Source organism: Mastacembelus armatus, chromosome 6 (genome assembly GCF_900324485.2).
Source record: "Mastacembelus armatus chromosome 6, fMasArm1.2, whole genome shotgun sequence".
Classification (NCBI taxonomy): Eukaryota; Metazoa; Chordata; class Actinopteri; order Synbranchiformes; family Mastacembelidae; genus Mastacembelus; species Mastacembelus armatus.
The window spans coordinates 8,443,456-8,461,274 of NC_046638.1; the positions used below are offsets into that span (position 1 = coordinate 8,443,456).

Genomic DNA, 17,819 nt, shown 5'->3' on the forward strand with positions numbered 1-17,819 from the left:
TTCTTGTGTGCTAAATCCAAGTTCAGTGTTTGAGAGAAAATGCAGAGACGTCGTTTTCTTCCGTAGTGATCGCTTTTAACTGAAGGACCAATGTTTTAAAGTTTCACTGAAAAGTTAATATGCAGATAAGGCATCACTGCTTGCAGTGTACGATGGGATTTTCATGTGTTGAACTTAGTAGTAGCAGGCTTCTGGACCTGAGTCATAGCACATGCATAGATCTCTAGACAGCAGGAGTTTGTAAAATCAAGTCAGTATATTTATCTATGGTAAAACAATGCTACAAAACATCAGGTTTAAACAGAGAGAGGCCTGTCTGAAAAAGTGGGCCTCTGGTCTAATACTTAACTTTCGTTCTTCATATTTTTTTTAATCTTCATGATGCCTTTGTTTTCCTTTGAGGGTCAGGCTCAGCATTTCTCAAATCCTCAGAGATCCTTCACGAGTGAAACGCATGACCGCAGAACTCACAAACAAAAGTTTTGCATATACCAACTTTACTGTTTGTGAGTTTGTTTGTTTTTTTTTGTTGTTTTTTTGTTTGTTTTTTAACAGTACGCAAAAATCCCACTAATATTAAACAAGTTTTCAAAATTCTCCTTTTTCTTTCTCTGCTCTGGCCTTTTACAAAATTAGCTAAAAATGTCAAAATGAGATTATTCAGTCTGTGGCACTGGTCATGCACTCCAACCTCAGTTCATTTGTTTAAATAACTGGTTTTAATCTTTATTTTTTGCAAGCCTTGAAAGCACCAAAAGAAAAGAAAGAAAGAAAAGGACATGAGTACAGCCTTGGAGATGCTGGACTCCTCTGACTCCCATTGTGTGTTTTTTTTTCTTTTGTTTTCTGTTCTGTTTTTTTCTTTTTTTTAAATTTTGGGCACAGTAAACAATGTGAAAGTATCAAGTTCATTCTTAAGCATGTGGCACCCCATCATGGTGCAGGGAGCACAGTGGGGCCACTGAGGTCCCCTGTTTATCACATTCACTAACAGGCCAGCTGTTGCCCTCTTCAGAAATGGTCAATGAGCACAGACACACAGTTTGCACCCACCAGGTAGTTTGGGTCTCCAGGGAGAGATTTGTTTTGCCAGGTTTTGGGATCACCTGCAGGAAATACAGACATGGTGTCAGCTGCAGTAGAACCTCCCTTCATCTTAAAATACAGGAAACAAAAACAGGAGAAGCTTAAAGCAAAACTGACGTTTTTGACATGTTATCATTTAGTCTCAAGAACATCATGTACAACTAATGGTTTACTGCATTAATAATGAATCCTTGATGTGCCTGTGGTGAGTTAGTGACTTGTTAATACTGGATCATTAATTGAATGACCTTTAACACACTGATTCTTCCCACATTAATTCATGGGCCAGTAAATGAGCTGGAATCCAGTTACACAGAAAAGGGCGTATCAACCACATGCATTAGATCAGCATGTCTGATAGCACAACAGCACAGTACCTGTGGGAAATATTACGCTGTTTTATCAAACTGAACTTAACTGTAATCAGAAACATTGAGGAGATGCTGGTTAATGAATCAGGGAAGAGTGGATAATAACTTTAAAAGGTAATACAGGTTAATACAGGTGTTGGGTTCTGACAAGGAGGAATACATGGGATAAAACAACCTTATTTTTGGATCTGTGTCCATCACAAGTCTGACAATATTACAGGAGAGAAATGCTACATCTGTGGCAAAAATTGTGCCGTGATGATAATTTGCAAATAAATAAATAATGTAGTTTGACTAACAGTAAATACAGATAGGTAGTGAATAAACACAGGGGTGTTTTCAGAGAAGCTGAACAAATGTAACTGGACTGTAGCTCATTTAGTGTCATGTAAATTAATGTATGAAACAACTGAAGGATAACATTCATTAACTGATGATTCATTAAGTGTTAACTAATCACATAAACTCACAGCAACTTGATCATTAATTCATGATATGGCCTGAATTAAATCATGCATTAAATTGTCAGATGTCATGCATTCATTTTACTCTTAATGCAAAATGTTACTGGATGATTAAACATTGTGATGTAAACTAAAATTACGGCCGCAGGGAATGGTTAAGCTTTGTTAATCTGACTTTTAACTTTTATGCTGTTTTGCATTGAGCTTTTTATTAGACTTAATTAAATCTTTAAAACAAATCTGCATTTCATATTAAGCTTAAAAATAAGAAAACAACTTAAATCTCCAAACAGCACATGCATGAGAAAGAAGTGAGGGGGAATATGGAAAAGATGAGATGACTAAAATGATTCAGACACCAAGAAACTCTCCTCCGTAATCATCAAAGGGAACCCACAGACCCCAAAAAGGACAGAGAGAGGACAGCGTACCCGACGAGGAGTCGGAGGATTTTAGAGCAAAAGACCAACCATCAGGGGTCATAGACGCACAGTGAGGTAAGCGCAGCTCCACCGGCTTCAGGAACTTGAGTCCATGAGGGCCACACATCACCAGCGGACTTAGCAGCGTTTCTCCTGCACAGGTACATGTCAAGATTTAAATTCCACAAATTCAAAATGCAGGAATTAATCTGTAAACAGGAATATCTATTATGCAGTCAGAAGGCAAATGGAGTCAGGTGCCACACCGACCTGCCAGGTTAAATAAATAAATACACCCCCCCGTGCTAAACGTTCATTTCAAATACCAAGACACAGATTTTTACAATATTTAACAGCAACTGCATAACTACTGTTAATGTAACCTTCACTGATTTAAAAAACATACAGTGTGTACAGTTCAATCCCACCATTGCTCTAAAAAAACACAAAACCTATTTATTATGGTTACTTTTTATCTGAAGTACACACAGGTTGTTTTTTTCCTCAGGTATAGTGACTTCTTGTTCCTTGACATATTTGGGATATACTGCAAATATGCTGTATATTACAGTACAGTGGGTACGGAAAGTATTCAGACCCCTTTAAATTTTTCACTCTTTGTGTCATTGCAGCCATTTGCCAAAATCAAAAAAGTTCATTTTATTTCTCATTAACTCAGCACCCCATCTTGACAGAAAAAACCAGAAATATAGAAATTTTTGCAAATTTATTAAAAAAGAAAAACTGAAATATCACATGGTCATAAGTATTCAGACCCTTTGCAGTGACACTCATATTTAACTCACATGCTGTCCATTTCTTCTGATCCTCCTTGAGATGGTTCTGCTCCTTCATTGGAGTCCAGCTGTGTTTAATTAAACTGATTGGACTTGATTAGGAAAGGCACACACCTGTCTATATAAGACCTTACAGCTCACAGTGCATGTCAGAGCAAATGAGAATCATGAGGTCGAAGGAACTGCCCAAGGAGCTCAGAGACAGAATTGTGGCAAGGCACAGATCTGGCCAAGGTTACAAAAGAATTTCTGCAGCACTCAAGGTTCCTAAGAGCACAGTGGCCTCCATAATCCTCAAATGGAAAAAGTTTGGGACGACCAGAACTCTTCCTAGACCTGGCCGTCCAGCCAAACTGTCCAGCAATCGTGGGAGAAGAGCCTTGGTGAGAGAGGTAAAGAAGAACCCAAAGATCACTGTGGCTGAGCTCCAGAGATGCAGTAGGGAGATGGGAGAAAGTTCCACAAAGTCAACTATCACTGCAGCCCTCCACCAGTCGGGGCTTTATGGCTTAGTGGCCCGACGGAAGCCTCTCCTCAGTGCAAGACACATGAAAGCCTGCATAGAGTTTGCCAAAAAACACATGAAGGACTCCCAGACTATGAGAAATAAGATTCTCTGGTCTGATGAGACCAAGATTGAACTTTTTGGCATTAATTCTAAGCGGTATGTGTGGAGAAAACCAGGCACTGCTCATCACCTGCCCAATACAATCCCTACAGTGAAACATGGTGGTGGGAGCATCATGTTGTGGGGGTGTTTTTCAGCTGCAGGGACAGGACGACTGGTTGCACTGAAGGAAAGATGAATGCGGCCAAGTACAGAGATATCCCGGAAGAAAACCTCTTCCAGAGTGCTCAGGACCTCAGACTGGGCCGAAGGTTCACCTTTCAACAGGACAATGACCCTAAGCACACAGCTAAAATAACAAAGGAGTGGCATCAGAACAACTCTGTGACCGTTCTTGACTGGCCCAGCCAGAGCCCTGACCTAAACCCAATTGAGCATCTCTGGAGAGACCTGAAAATGGCTGTCCACCAACGTTCACCATCCAACCTGACAGAACTGGAGAGGATCTGCAAGGAAGAATGGCAGAGGATCCCCAAATCCAGGTGTGAAAAACTTGTTGCATCACTCCCAAGAAGACTCATGGCTGTACTAGCTCAAAAGGGTGCTTCTACTCAATACTGAGCACAGGGTCTGAATACTTATGACCATGTGATATTTCAGTTTTTCTTTTTTAATAAACTTGCAAAAATTTCTACATTTCTGTTTTTTTCTGTCAAGATGGGGTGCTGAGTGTACATTAATGAGAAATAAAATGAACTTTTTTGATATTGGCAAATGGCTGCAATGACACAAAGAGTGAAAAATTTAAAGGGGTCTGAATACTTTCCGTACCCACTGTATATAGCACTGCAGCACTTACCTTTCTCCTTGTCAAGGGGGGGCAGGATGCTGTTATCCCGGCAGACCTTGAAGTAAATCTCCTGCTCCACGCTTTCTGGGATTGCACCCTGGGGGATGATGATACTGACACCCGTCTCGATGGAGCTGAGGACGCCTCCGTTACAGTTGAAGATTCCCCGGGCGGTGGCCACCACCGTGTGCCCTTCATCCTCATCATCGTCGTCCAGCGCACTGGGGCTGAGGGGCAGAAGCACAGAAGTCAGCATCAATCAGTCGAAACTGTTTAGGGAGAGAATAATGCACAGCATAACAGAAAACTCCTGTAAACAATGTAGTCTCTTTCTGTCTTTCAGCAGCTCGGAGAACTTACCACTGCTGTTGAATGTGAACACTGTTGATGTCTTACCTTACTGGGATGGCCTTGGGAATGGCGTTAATGTTATTGTGCTGGTATTTGGGCCTGTTGTCCATAGTGCGTGTGAAGGTGTCCAGGCCACTGTCATGATCCGGGGGCTGTGGCGACAACTGAGGCTTCCCACTGCTATTGGTCACCATCCTGGACTTACTGAGGAGGTCTGTCTTCACCTGTGTGTCATTGGGCAGCAGGTTGTGGTTGAACTTGGGACTCTCGAACTTCCGCTCAAAGGGCCGGGCTGAGCTGGTGTAAGGCTTGGGGACGTAGCGGTTATAGCTGGTTGGAGCAGGACCGCCAAGTGTCTTTGGGGGTGCTGCGTCGGTGCCGTTGACTGGGGATTTATCGGGGAGGGCCCTTGGTGGCAAGTAGCCACCTGGTGTGGGTTCCTCCCTGCTGGCTGGCCTGAGAGCTGCCAGGTCAGGTTTAGGATTGGGTGAGCTCAATGGTTCAGGTACAGAGTTGGCTGCAAATGTACAAAGGACAAATCACAAATCACTCAAATACAATCTCTGCCAAACATTTATATCCTAAGCAGTTCCAAAGTTCAGATAACGTTTACACAGTATTGTTGACCGACACCATAATATGCATAATGAACTCAATTATTTTTTCAAGTAACTAAAACATTTGGCTCAAAGAAATTTTGATGAATGCTTTGTCTCCATCTCTTATGTCAATTAATTGAACAGCTAAATAACAAATTCACCAATAATAAGAAGAATAACTTGCTGCAGCACTAAGTTGCAACGGTTAAGTGGCAGACAAACATGAGAGCTTACCATCATTGGGGCTAAGTTTGGGCAGCGTGTTGGGTGGGATGGCTGAGGCAGGGGGTCCGTACTGAGAGGAGGGGCTGATCTGGGGAAGGGGTTCATATCGTTTCTCCACTGGACTCACCTTCTCTACAGATTCAACTCTGCAGTAGGAAGACAGTTTGCAGTTTTATAATATAGTTATGAAAAACAAAGTTTTTGACTGCTGAGACCTAATGTTCCCTGTTAGTGTGAGGGGTGTTGTTATACCGGTTGTAAGGATAGGACAGCTGAGCTGGTTTGGGCATATCATGGAAGCGGTTGATGCCGGGAGCAGGTTGGCTCATGGCTTTACTGTCAAAACTGCGGCGATCAAAGTACGACAACTGTTTCCTGTAGTACTCCTCGTCCTCATCCGGGTCATAGTGGTTGGAGCGCACTACATCATCCAGTGGTCTAGTGTGGGGCTTCTGTGGCTCAGGAGCCCTGCAGAAAAAGCCAAAGTAATCAAATAAAACAGCTGCAGAGAAACAACAAGCACAGGCAAGTGCATTGGCCTAAAGCTAACTAGACAACATCTTGACATTTCATACCCTGACTATCATTTTTTTAATGTACTCATTTGAAGGTGAGGCAATGACATGAAATGATGAAATATGGTTGTTTTTCACAGTAGGGAGCAAAAAGGCTCCTAAAGAACCCAGCTAACATGCAGGACAACCAGTCTGGGTAAACTCCCATCTTCTAGTGTTGAAATAACTCCACTAGATGGAGCTCAAACAACAATAAATGCATTGTAAGATACATTTACAAGGGTCTTTCATGCACCAGTCTGGGCTGCCATAATGAGGACTACAAACCTGTAGGTGGATTTGTCCTGCTCCAAGTTGCTGAGAGAATTAGCTTTGGGGACTGGGCCAGGTACACTCACTGGTTTAGGAACATCTGCAGGCTGAAAATCAAACGAGAACACCTCTTCACCACTTCTTACATAAAATTACAATTTTTGTTCAAATGAATGGATTGCATGAAAACAGATACAGCATATCTGACATTTTGCAGGCAGACAATAATTTTTAAATTTTGTAGGTCTGCAGTTTGCTGGCTGATGGGAAAACTGCATCAGACCAAAACCTGTTGCATGGAAAAACATTTTGTGGCCTAAGTAATTTTGTTTACCCATATTGTAATTGTCAGTCTTCCAACAGCTAATAAAGGCTCCCACCTCATATTTAGCCTAATAAGGTACATCTTGTACCAGGCGCTGTCATTGCATATATTTAGAATAATCATATGGTTGCAATTCAGCTTTGAGTTAAATATTTTTTGTTCTATTTTCTTATCTACCTCTGTGAATGTCCACATATTGGTTTGTTCTATGATGTGTTACCTGGCTGCAATTTTCCCATTTGGAAATGATTCTAAGAACACTGAATTTCTTTAAGCAGTGTTCATAAACGTGATGACGTTGCTTCAGAGTTGAGGATGTAGATTTATGAGCTGTTCATGTTACAGGCAGAAAATGTCTGACCCACTGAAGAAACAGCTGTACAACTCTCTTTGAGGAACGTACCCTGAGTGGTGACGACTCTCCACCTTCTTTAGCCCTGTCCATAGAAACAGACCGTTTATTCTCAAACATCTTGACCCTGTTGAGCACCGACTGTGGTTTCATGGCCGGATCCTCATCCGGGTCTTCCCGGGGTGGAGGAGGAAGGGGTTTGGTACCTGGGGTGACTGCTGGCTCACCTGGGGAGGGCAGGGTCTCTGGTTTAGGAGGGGAAATTGTGGGTTCAGAGTTTATCATGGTCTCATGTATCCCTGGCTTATAGCCACGGTTTGGAGGCCCAGGAATGTAGGTGGGCCTCAGACCAGAGTCACCGTAATACTGCTTTGGGGGCTCTGGCGATCGAGGTGAATTAATGGGGAAACCGTGAGGTTCTGCCTCATAAGGAGAGCGGGCATCATAGACTGCTGGGGGTGGGGGTGGGGGTTCATCATAACGAATCGGACCAGGTTTACTGTGGCGTGGTCTGCCATCGTAACCAACTGCTGGGGCCGCATCGTAGCGTGGCTGAGGTGGGCTGTAGTCCCTCCCTGGTCCGTCCTCGTAGGGTGACCGAGGGTTGAAGCCCATGGGTTGCTGGTGGCCCGGCTGGTACCCTGCGGGCTGGGATGACGAGGTTTGCTGGTCATAGGGGGGCCACTGTTCGTTGTAATGAGGCACACGGTTGTCGTAGTGCAGGTGAGAGTCAGTGTTGTGAGGCTTTGGTTCTGTGTAGCCGCCGCCATCATATCCGTAAGGCGGGTGGTTGTATTCACGGTATGGCTGTTTGTCCTGGTACGGCGGCTGGTGACTGTAGCTAGTAGACGGCTTCATGCCATGGTTGATTCTCACAGGGTCCTCCATATTGTACAGATCTTTCTTGTACAACTGCAAAGAAACATCGGTATATGAATACATCCATAAACATTGTTATTTTCAGCTTTTAACAGCCACCATGTTGAAGGACAGAAAGCTGTCAGGGAAAAACCTTTCCCAACACCAGATTAAAACATAACCTCAAGATTAACTTCAGTACAGACAAAGTCAAACCTTGTGCAACTGAGTATCACTAATGAACTTATTAGAAAAATTCCAGTACTACTTAACTAAAGAAACATCAAGTCAAAGTGCAATTACACAAGCAAACCTTTATCCGTTATTCAGAAACAGACCTGAATGCCTGTTTGACAAGATGCCTTTCAAGAATGATAAGAATCCATTTAAACACAACTGCATTTTACACATTGACATGTTTCATAAATAGTTAACTAACAAGCAATTTGCACATTTCTGAAAGGCCTCAATTCAAACATATGATGTGTAGCCTGAAGACAGTAAATCTAGTTACAGTACTTCCTATGGAAGAAGGTTGATGTGTTGGCATCTATTCAGGACAAAACTCCTCAAGACATAATGCAGTGTGTTGATGTAAGGTTGTTTTTCCATAGGGAGAATTGCTTGATGGAAATCATTACCAAGAGTACTGTCTGCAGGTTAGCTTTCATCATGCAACCAACATTCAGTTTGCATCTAATGCAATGTCAAACTACTGGCACTACAACAGACAACACATCTACCACTATGATGCCACTCTAAGTGCTACTATCATTCATCTACAGAAGAGAGTTAAAGCTGAAAGGAACCCAAAAAACATTAGGAGCCATGCAAAGGAAGTAAGAGGCAACAGTTAAGGCTGGTTGTGGATGTCTTCACCCTGGTCAAAGACTCGGATGTCCCAGTCCTTCTGGTCTCCCAGCCCACTGTAGTGCATGTGGACTACTCTGTCGCACATTTTCTCTGGGAGCCAGAGGCACACAGTGGGCTCAGTGAGTCACACAGTGTGGGCATGTCATGCAGAGAGCAAGTGGAAAGCATGTGCGAGAAGACAGGCAGTTAAAACAGCAGGCTGGGGCCCAGGCCCGGTCCAAGTGGCTGGTGAAACAGCGGGTACCTTTGGTTCTGGACCAGGCGGTCCAGACGGGTGGGGTTCGTGTGGTGGTGGTGGGGGCTGAATAAGCTCAGGGGCAGGGCTGGGGCTGCTAAGTGAGTCAGCCTGAGGAGCTGCGGCTGCAGCAGGTGGCTCCTCTAGGTGCATACCCTCTAACTCAACAGCAGGGGGCGTTACCACCGTCGGCGGCAACGAGGGCATGGGCAGAGCAGCCTCATCTTGCTGTGAAGTATTGTTAAGAGACATTTATAACACAGCCTGCCAAGGGCACACAAAGTACAGCTCACCCCAACACCACGATCTTCTTCCTCACACTGTTTTACACCAGCCAGATTATACACTTGCAAAAATGTGGTTAGATTAGTTAACATACCAGTAGCTTCTAAAGCATATTTATTTATTACTTAATAAAACACACCTAAACTTAAAGGTCAGGACATTGCAATGAACACAAAGGAGCTGTTCCTCTGCTCTGCAGTCATATACTTTTATGGGGCTTTTCTACTAGCACTACTCTGCTCGACTCGGCTCATTTTTTTTTAGTTTTCCATTAGGGGACAGTACCCGGTAGGTTCCAAGCGAGCCGAGTCGATGCTAAATTGTGACGTCAACAGACTGCGGGCCACCGATTGGACACGGAGTGACGTCACTGGGAGAGTCCTGAGCGCTACGTCCGACACGAAAATCAAAAAGCCGGTACCGGCATTAAAAAAAAAAAAAAAAAAAACCTGCAACAGCGACTGCTTTGTTTTTCCATTTTTATCGCCTTTAGCGAGGCAAATGGCTAACGCCACACGCAATATCACCGTGGTAATACGAGGAGGTGCGGACGTTTGTTTAGCGCCGCAGTGCTATGACGGCCCCGCCCACGGTGACGTCGTACCCAGTTGTAATGGGAAAAAAATGATCTAAACCGAATTGAGTCGAGTACAGCCGAGTAGTGCTTAAACTGTGTAATGGAAAAAGGGGCATTAGCCATAAATTTATTTCTGACAGGCACAATAAGCAGAGTCCTGGCTGCAAAGCTAGATAGAAACTTTACCTGCTGTGGTGCAGCCATCTTGAACCCAGCAGGGTCTATACGACTGGCTGGGTCAGGCTGTACAGGATGCTGGTATCCAGGGTAACCAGGAGTATCCTGAATTACAGGTGGGTCTTCCCGCACAGGTTCTGAAGAGCGGGTGATGGCAGGCTCCGTGGGCAGACCCACCTCGTCATTCAAAGTCTCATCAAGCTCCTGGTCTGTGTATGCTCCACCCTCTGTATCTGTGTCCTCATAGTCAGAAGTGTGGCGACTGTCCGTGCTATACATGGAGTATTCACTACCTGGTGCAGAGAGGTAGGACAGACGGTCGTCGTGGATATCTAAGTCATCCTCTGTAGTGCCATCCGCCTGAGCAGAAAAGTGAAACTGTAACCTCATGGCTCGCTAAGTCAGACCAGCAGGACTTATAATGCTGTTCAGTGTAGTGGAACAGAGCTGGTTTCTCTCACCTTGCCCTCTGACACCCACACTAACTGGTTCTGTTGTTGCTGGATCGTTTCTTTCAGAGCACCATACCACCCATCATTCATATTGTTCAAGTTGATGGTGGCTATAAGAAAATATTTTGACACAATCATTTTATTTTACTTTATAAATAACAGAACATGTAAAGGAGACATTTTAGATTTAATGTGCTTTAAAACTGCTCACTCACTGGTGAACAGGTGGTGATTGTTCTTCCTCAGTTTGATGGCTCGCTCATAGAGCTTCCTGGCGCTCTTCCTGGACTCCGGACACAGTCTGGTCCTCATGTTCTTCACTCCCTGCTTATTATCTGGATTTAGGAAGACTACGATCGGGTACCACTGAGCATAGTTCAGCCTGTCCACAGCGTTCGGGGTGATGTCCAGCACAGCATGTTTGTCCTTGATGAGATACAAATAAGAAAGAAGAAGGATGTGTACATGTCTGTGGTGAAACAACCCAAAACTGGATGAAAGTGAATTTTATAAAAAGAAGCATACTCACTCTGTCAATGATCTGCTTGATAGTGTGAAGACGAATGATTCCTGAACTACGCTGGTCTGTTCCTGCATCTCTCGGCTCACTCTCTGAAAAACGTGTTTCGACAGATTTATGTAGAAGCATGTTTTTAGTGCAGGTTTACTGTTCTTGTTCTTTATTGTTGTCATCTTCAGCATATTTGCAATATTATGCATACAAACTCACTTGCAAGCTCAAAAAGATCTGGCTCTTCTCTGGAGAGTTTTTCTCGTGCAACATCAGCGATCGGCCCAAAAATCACAACAGGTCTCAGGAAACCAGCTGCACAAAATACAATAAATTAACATATGTCGAGGTGTTAATATATGAACAGATGGCAGCTTCAGTATCACAGTGACATACTGTATAGTCTGGCAGACATTATCAGATTGCTCACCCTCTCTTAGTACAACTCTTTCATAAGCTGGAAACTTTGTTTGGACTGGCTGAGAGGAGAGGTCCTCTCTGCTCTTCCTAAGGTTCCTCTTGGAGCTGCGAAGACCACGGAACCTCCAGAAGTCAGCTCTGTCGCCCCCTGCAGTTTTGGGAAGAGTGTATTGCACACTGGAGAGCTGCTCCGCTCTGTTGGCCAATGGCAGAAAGAGAGACAGCTCTTAATGTAAGACAAGCTAATAGATGTGTCATAAACCTGACACAGCTAACCTCAATTTTGCTAGTACCTAAGGAAATTGCATGGTTATGACAATCATAACAAATGTAATACAAATAGGGGACAGACTGTCTACTGCTGTGACAAACACTTTTTACAACTCTAAGATAACTGACATGCAATTCAAGCCAAAGCAAACACAGCTTTGTCCACATGTTCTGTCACCTGTTTTTGTTAGGGATGATGCCCCTCTCCACCTCTTGGTGGTTCTTGCCAATGCGAATAGCAAGCCAGGAGCCGAGCTTGCCGTTGTAAAGGGTATCCACGACACGGAACACCTCACCCTTGTTAAAGCTTAACCCATAGGGAGATTCTTTCTCATACTCGAAGTGTGTCCGGATGTAGAAGGAGTCACCAACATCTGACTCCACGATCCGTCGATACACTGAACAGGACAGACCAGTGAGTCAACACCTCGACTACATGACCACAGAAACATATTTCTTTTCTTCTCTTACTCACTTCACTTACCATCTTTCTTCTTCTGGGCCAAAATGGTGACCTCTTCACCTTTAGGAAGGTCCAGGAGGAACAGCACCGCCTCCTCTCGGATTATATTTGCAAAATCTACATTATTTACCTGCAATTTAGGAAACCAAAGTTAACATTTTATCTTTTTCATAGACTAGCTTCACTCTAGGGTTTATTGTACACAGTGTATACCTCTATTTACAGAGAGGTACACATAGCTCTTCCTGTTCTCAGCCTTGCCTTGGTAACTGCACTGCAAGAACTCAAGCTATTTCTCTTTGTACTCGGAGGACGTACAACCAGTGAGATATATGACTGTGAGGAAATGGGACAAACATGGTGAGAGGAAACAGTTTTTAGTGTGTCCTCCCTAAGGCTGATTGCTAAGAGACCAGTCTGGAAGTACAGGAATTTTGGAGCAGCTAGTGTGTAAAACCATGAATAAAATAGGAAGGACGCACAACCCATAAAACATGGCTGTTTACTAACACTGATGTACAAAATTGCTGTAGCACAGAATGACAGCTCTTAAATTTTCAGCATAACTTTCTGCAATGTACTGTTTTACCGCTTTGACATTCACACACAAGCACTTGATTTTAATTGTCAGGTTGTACAATCCCTATATTAAGAATAAAGTCTCTCACCCTGAGAATTTGGTCACCCTCCTCCAGGCCCTCCTTAGCAGCTGGGCTATCCTCAAGCACTCCAGCTACGAAGATACCCACGTCATTCCCTCCAGCCAGCCGCAATCCCACACTCTCCCCCTTCTTGAACTTCACCAGCTTCATGCTTGGCCTGAGGACAAAGACATTAGTTTGGTTGATTTTCTTTGACATGAGACCACTTGGGGGCATTTCCCTCTTCCAAATACAAACTACACTTTAGGAATACTTAGGTGAAACCAGGATGCCAGCCAGGTTTGTCTTTTGTTGGGACAATATACTCTTTAGTGAGCTGACAAAAACAATTTAAAATTGAGAAAAGGAAAGATTCAATCCTAGAGAACATCTGAATAGATTTCAATATCAGTACGAACAGTAAACTGTTTGTCTTGCTAACACTAACATGTGTTAGTGCTGTTAAATCGATGGTAAAGTATTTTCCTCACAGATAACTCTTCTTTGAAATACGGTGATCTAAAAAAGATGAGGTTTGACTCTCTTGTACCCTAGTTTATGCTTTTCAGATTTTAGGAAGGCCTTTACTGTATATTATGACCTATTATAATATCAATGTTACCGTAGGATGCTATCATCATGGGCAGCACTTGGCACAGGGGCATCAGAGGGACTGACTGGCAGGTCTACATCTGGTTGTCCAGGCTGAGCATACACCGGCTTGGGCTCTGAATAAAAACACACAGCAACTTATGCTATTAATGTTGACAGATGATCAACATCTACCTACACTGTACACATTTAAAAACTCTCACTCAACATCTGTCGTAACGTACCAATAATTCAGCTACACAGTATATTTTAAACAGAGATTAAATTCACTAATGAAAACAACTGTTTAAAACCACACACAGGCAAAGTGTGATCGCACAAATGCTTGTGTGCACACACAAGGCACACAGTGTCCTGAGCAGGGAGGTCAAACATAAAGGCAGCAGAGCGCTGCAGGCCGGGGAAGGACGTCAGACTCAATCAACTCATATGGTTTATTTTCCCTTGGCTCCAGGCAAACCCAGTCAGGCTCAGCAAGCGTCTGGAGCTAACTTTTTTGGCTGTTGTGCTTTCAAAAAGGGCAAAAATGACTGGTTCAAACAAAATTTCATTTTACTATTATAAAGTCTTTTAATGTGCTGCTGGAAATTACAGGCAGAGGCTATTTTATTTGCTTCCAGAGTCCATCTTCCAAGTATGGGTGTGGATTAAATACGACTTAAAATTCTGACTGATTTACTTCTCTTACATGCACACACAATGATCTGGATTAATCACTGATGGTTGTATCTCTGACCTGGGAGTGGTGGGAGCTGTTTCTCCTCTCTGGCAATGGCCGACTCCTTTGGTTTGGGTAAAGGAATCTCCTCTGCTAGCTTTGAGGGTGTTGAAGACGGCTTCGAGAGCCGTTCGTCATCACGACTTCTGTGACTGCAGAAAACGGAGACATGAGATTACAAATAGTGTATTCTTATGATGTAGAGCATGTAGGAAGGGCTTTAAGGCTACAACATCCTGACTACAGGCAACAATACTCAGACCAAATCTAGGATTATATGAATTATTCTCTTGAGTGCAGCTGACATGCACTGGCTAAGAAAAGAAAAACAGGTGAAAAGAACAGGTTGAGTCTGAGGCTACATCTTACTCTTGAAGGTCACCACTTTGTCTTTCCACTTTTTTGTGCTCTATTTTTAGAGCAGCTTATCTAAGGTGTCAGAGTGGATTCTGTCCTCCAGGTGAATTTCACTGTGTGGCTCTGGCTTCAGTTCCAGTTCTAAAACATTAAACTGATACACACTGACCATGGCCAATTATGAGTGAAATAATTGTAAAAGGTGGCAACATGTCCCTCTGTTTTGCTGAATTCTGTCAATGTGTTTTAAAGGCAAAATCAGAAGCGAACAGGATAACGTTAAGCAGTCCGAGGCAGCGGTATTGCTATATTGACTTGGATCTTTTGGTCACAAGGTTGCTCGCTGGCACAACTTTATTGGCAAAATACTGCTTTATTCACAGACCAAGTAACAAGCAACCATGAAGGGCCGTGTTTGAACTGTCTACAGAGGAACAAACTTCTTTTTCATCCCTTTCTGGGGAAGGCCCTACTTTTAACTGCCAAATTCCTGACGTGAGAGAAAAAGCTCACAGGTTACACACAAGTTTTTAATACACAATATCATTTTGCCCTAACATCTCCATTCAGTTAATTAGAATACTAAATGGATTAAAAGTGCATGTGTCACCAGGAAATTATATCAATATGTTTTGGCTTTTGGCCTCTTAAGTTAAGACATAATGTCACTGTGCCAAACATGCGGTTTATCCACCAAAACATTCAATAGAGACAGAGGTCTTGTGACACTTTCACAGACCTCATCTCCAGTCATCTCCTCTCAAGAAACATCAGTGAATAATTAAAAAAGTCCAATTTGATCAGGTACTTGCCAAATATTACACAAAAGAGAGTTTACTCACACAGGTTAGAGTTGCTCATCAAACTCATAAAACCTAATACTACATTCACCTGTCTATCTACTTTAAATCTATTCTGGAGTTACTGTCACTACTATTAGTAACTATTCACACACGTTAATAGTTCTAAACTTACAGTATTCTCCAGCTGTGGATGTATAAAAGGAAATTTAAAAAAGAAAAGACAAATTTCATTAGGTTTGTGCTTCTCCCATTGCCACTTTAGATAATTTTGCATTTTGAAATGGATTTATGAACGACGCCAAATGATCAGACAATATGGACTCTCAACTGTGCTCTCAACCTTAATTTTGACCAAGAGTGACTCTTCTGCAGCAAAATATAAAATTAAAACAAACAAAAGCAACCCTGTCTGAATGAACACAGACACATTGAAACAGAGATTATCACGATTGGTTGCAGAAACACAGTATTTGCATAGGAATGAAATTGAATTAATTATGGAAATTATTTATTTTGAAATATGTGAGAAAACAGTAAAACAGCACCCATGACAATTTCGAAAAGCCCAATGACATCATTAAATAGCTTGTTTTCCCTAATAACAATAAAGTAAAATTATGTAAATCTGTGCTACAATTCAGAAACGTCAAGTTTCAGTCTTAAAATAAATCTGTGTGTGGACAGTTTTTACCTGCCATTGCTGATTTGTGGGGGCGAGTGTCTGGACTGGTCTGACGGTTCAGATCGTCGGTCTGGAGAGCGGGAGCGGCTGCTACGATGTCTGTCATGCGATCGATTAGAATGATCGGATGCCAGAGAATGGATATCTGAAATGTCTGATTCAAACAAGAGCCACTGTTCAAAAACTACATTCTGAAAAACACAGACAAGTCTGGTTTCTAATCAATGCTCAATTTTAGCTGATTCTAACCGTCTCTATCGGAGGCGTTGGCTGAAGGAATGCTGTCATCAAGGTCAGGGATGTTTAACAGGGTCGCCCTCTCATCCCTCTGTACAACCATTTTTAGTTTGCCCTTTGACCTTTCTATCAGCTTCTTGGCATCTATCAGGGAGAGGTTCTCTGTCACTGTTCCATTGATCTGTGAGTAACAGGGGAAAAGACATAAGCCAAGACATGACCATTTTTACACAGTTTGGGAAAACTATGATAACTAGCCAGAAAATGTACAGTTCTAAATACTCAATGAAAACATGATCAATAGTATCTTTTATACACATGGAGCTGTCCTATATTCCTCTCCCTCACCTTCAGTACAACATCCCCTTCCTGGATGTTGCCATCCCTGGCTGCCAGGCTCTCAGGGGAAATGTCCTTGACAAAGATGTGGCTGGCCAGGCGCAGGCCATATTCTGCTTACAAAGTGAACGACAACAACAAAGATGATGTTAGCACAGAGTTCACGTGACCACTCTAAACTGACCACACTTTGCAGACAGCCGCTGCTCGCTCTGGGATTAACAGTACTGATTAAAGAAGATTAATTGCTCTTTTACTTAGATTTATTAGAGTTGACTTGGACTTTGCTGTGGCTGGCAAGTTTTATTTACTCTGGCATTTAACCAATAATGATTTGGAGATCTTATTCAGAAAAGCAAAATGACATCTGATTTCCTGGACTACCTTTCTCACCCTTCTTTTTATATCTCGACTTTGTGAGCCTCACCTTCATTTTTGCGGGACTTGACAAGCGTGACCTTGGCAGGACGTGGGGGCAGGTTGTGGGAGCGGCGGTCAGAGCGTGGGGAGAGACTCCTCTCCCGTGAACCGCTGCGCTCACGTTCTCTGTCCCTTCTCCCGCTGCTCCGGCCGCTGCGCCTACCCATGGCCCCACCCACACCGCTATAAGCACCACTGCGTCCACTCCGTGTCTCATATATCTCTTCATCATAGCTGTCCTCCTCCTCGTCATGCTCGGACATTGTTTCCCTCTCCCCTAGGCGGCCCATGGGGACATGCACCTTCCTCTTCCGTCTGATTGTCTGGCCAAAGGAAATAAAGATATAAGATCAACCTGACAAAAAGAAAAAAAATCACTGAACTGATTATGTACATATGGCCTACAGATATATATACATATAGGATTTATATATAACAGCATATTGTAATTTCTGACCTTATTTTTACTTTCAACAAATTGAGCACAAAGTACATTGCCAGGTTTTCTAAAGCAATTTGTAATGGGATTTGGAAACTCACAATTTTGGCAATTTTTCCACTTTTACGAAGCTGCTGGACTGCGTATGCGTGCTCCACATTGTCCATGGAGACAGCATTGACCATAACGACTCTGTCATTTTCCCTAGAGAGA

General features: G+C 43.0%; 1 protein-coding gene across 13 annotated transcripts in view; it reads right to left on the minus strand.

Annotated features, from left to right (window-relative positions):
• Window positions 1–371: 371 nt before the first annotated feature.
• tjp1b (tight junction protein 1b) overlaps window positions 372–17,819 on the minus strand; it is a 29,662-nt gene continuing 12,214 nt past the window's right edge. For 6 of the 13 annotated variants that reach the window (XM_026310483.1, XM_026310481.1, XM_026310478.1 and 3 more), the window contains exons 4-28: window positions 17,708–17,810; window positions 17,175–17,490; window positions 16,757–16,863; window positions 16,421–16,589; window positions 16,181–16,325; window positions 14,348–14,481; window positions 13,622–13,727; window positions 13,027–13,177; window positions 12,380–12,488; window positions 12,074–12,293; window positions 11,636–11,820; window positions 11,425–11,520; window positions 11,224–11,306; window positions 10,910–11,120; window positions 10,704–10,804; window positions 10,252–10,602; window positions 9,213–9,431; window positions 7,289–8,149; window positions 6,576–6,667; window positions 5,986–6,201; window positions 5,743–5,879; window positions 4,955–5,426; window positions 4,568–4,785; window positions 2,353–2,496; window positions 372–1,106 (exon numbers count right to left, since the gene is read on the minus strand). In XM_026310483.1, the coding sequence (XP_026166268.1) occupies window positions 1,012–1,106; window positions 2,353–2,496; window positions 4,568–4,785; window positions 4,955–5,426; window positions 5,743–5,879; window positions 5,986–6,201; window positions 6,576–6,667; window positions 7,289–8,149; window positions 9,213–9,431; window positions 10,252–10,602; window positions 10,704–10,804; window positions 10,910–11,120; window positions 11,224–11,306; window positions 11,425–11,520; window positions 11,636–11,820; window positions 12,074–12,293; window positions 12,380–12,488; window positions 13,027–13,177; window positions 13,622–13,727; window positions 14,348–14,481; window positions 16,181–16,325; window positions 16,421–16,589; window positions 16,757–16,863; window positions 17,175–17,490; window positions 17,708–17,810 (5,041 nt within the window). In that variant the 3' untranslated portion in view covers window positions 372–1,011. Of the gene's footprint in view, window positions 1,107–2,352; window positions 2,497–4,567; window positions 4,786–4,954; window positions 5,427–5,742; window positions 5,880–5,985; window positions 6,202–6,575; window positions 6,668–7,288; window positions 8,150–9,212; window positions 9,432–10,251; window positions 10,603–10,703; window positions 10,805–10,909; window positions 11,121–11,223; window positions 11,307–11,424; window positions 11,521–11,635; window positions 11,821–12,073; window positions 12,294–12,379; window positions 12,489–13,026; window positions 13,178–13,621; window positions 13,728–14,347; window positions 14,482–16,180; window positions 16,326–16,420; window positions 16,590–16,756; window positions 16,864–17,174; window positions 17,523–17,707; window positions 17,811–17,819 lie in introns of those variants that run through there. The other 7 variants (XM_026310491.1, XM_026310490.1, XM_026310479.1 and 4 more) reach the window with 7 other exon arrangements.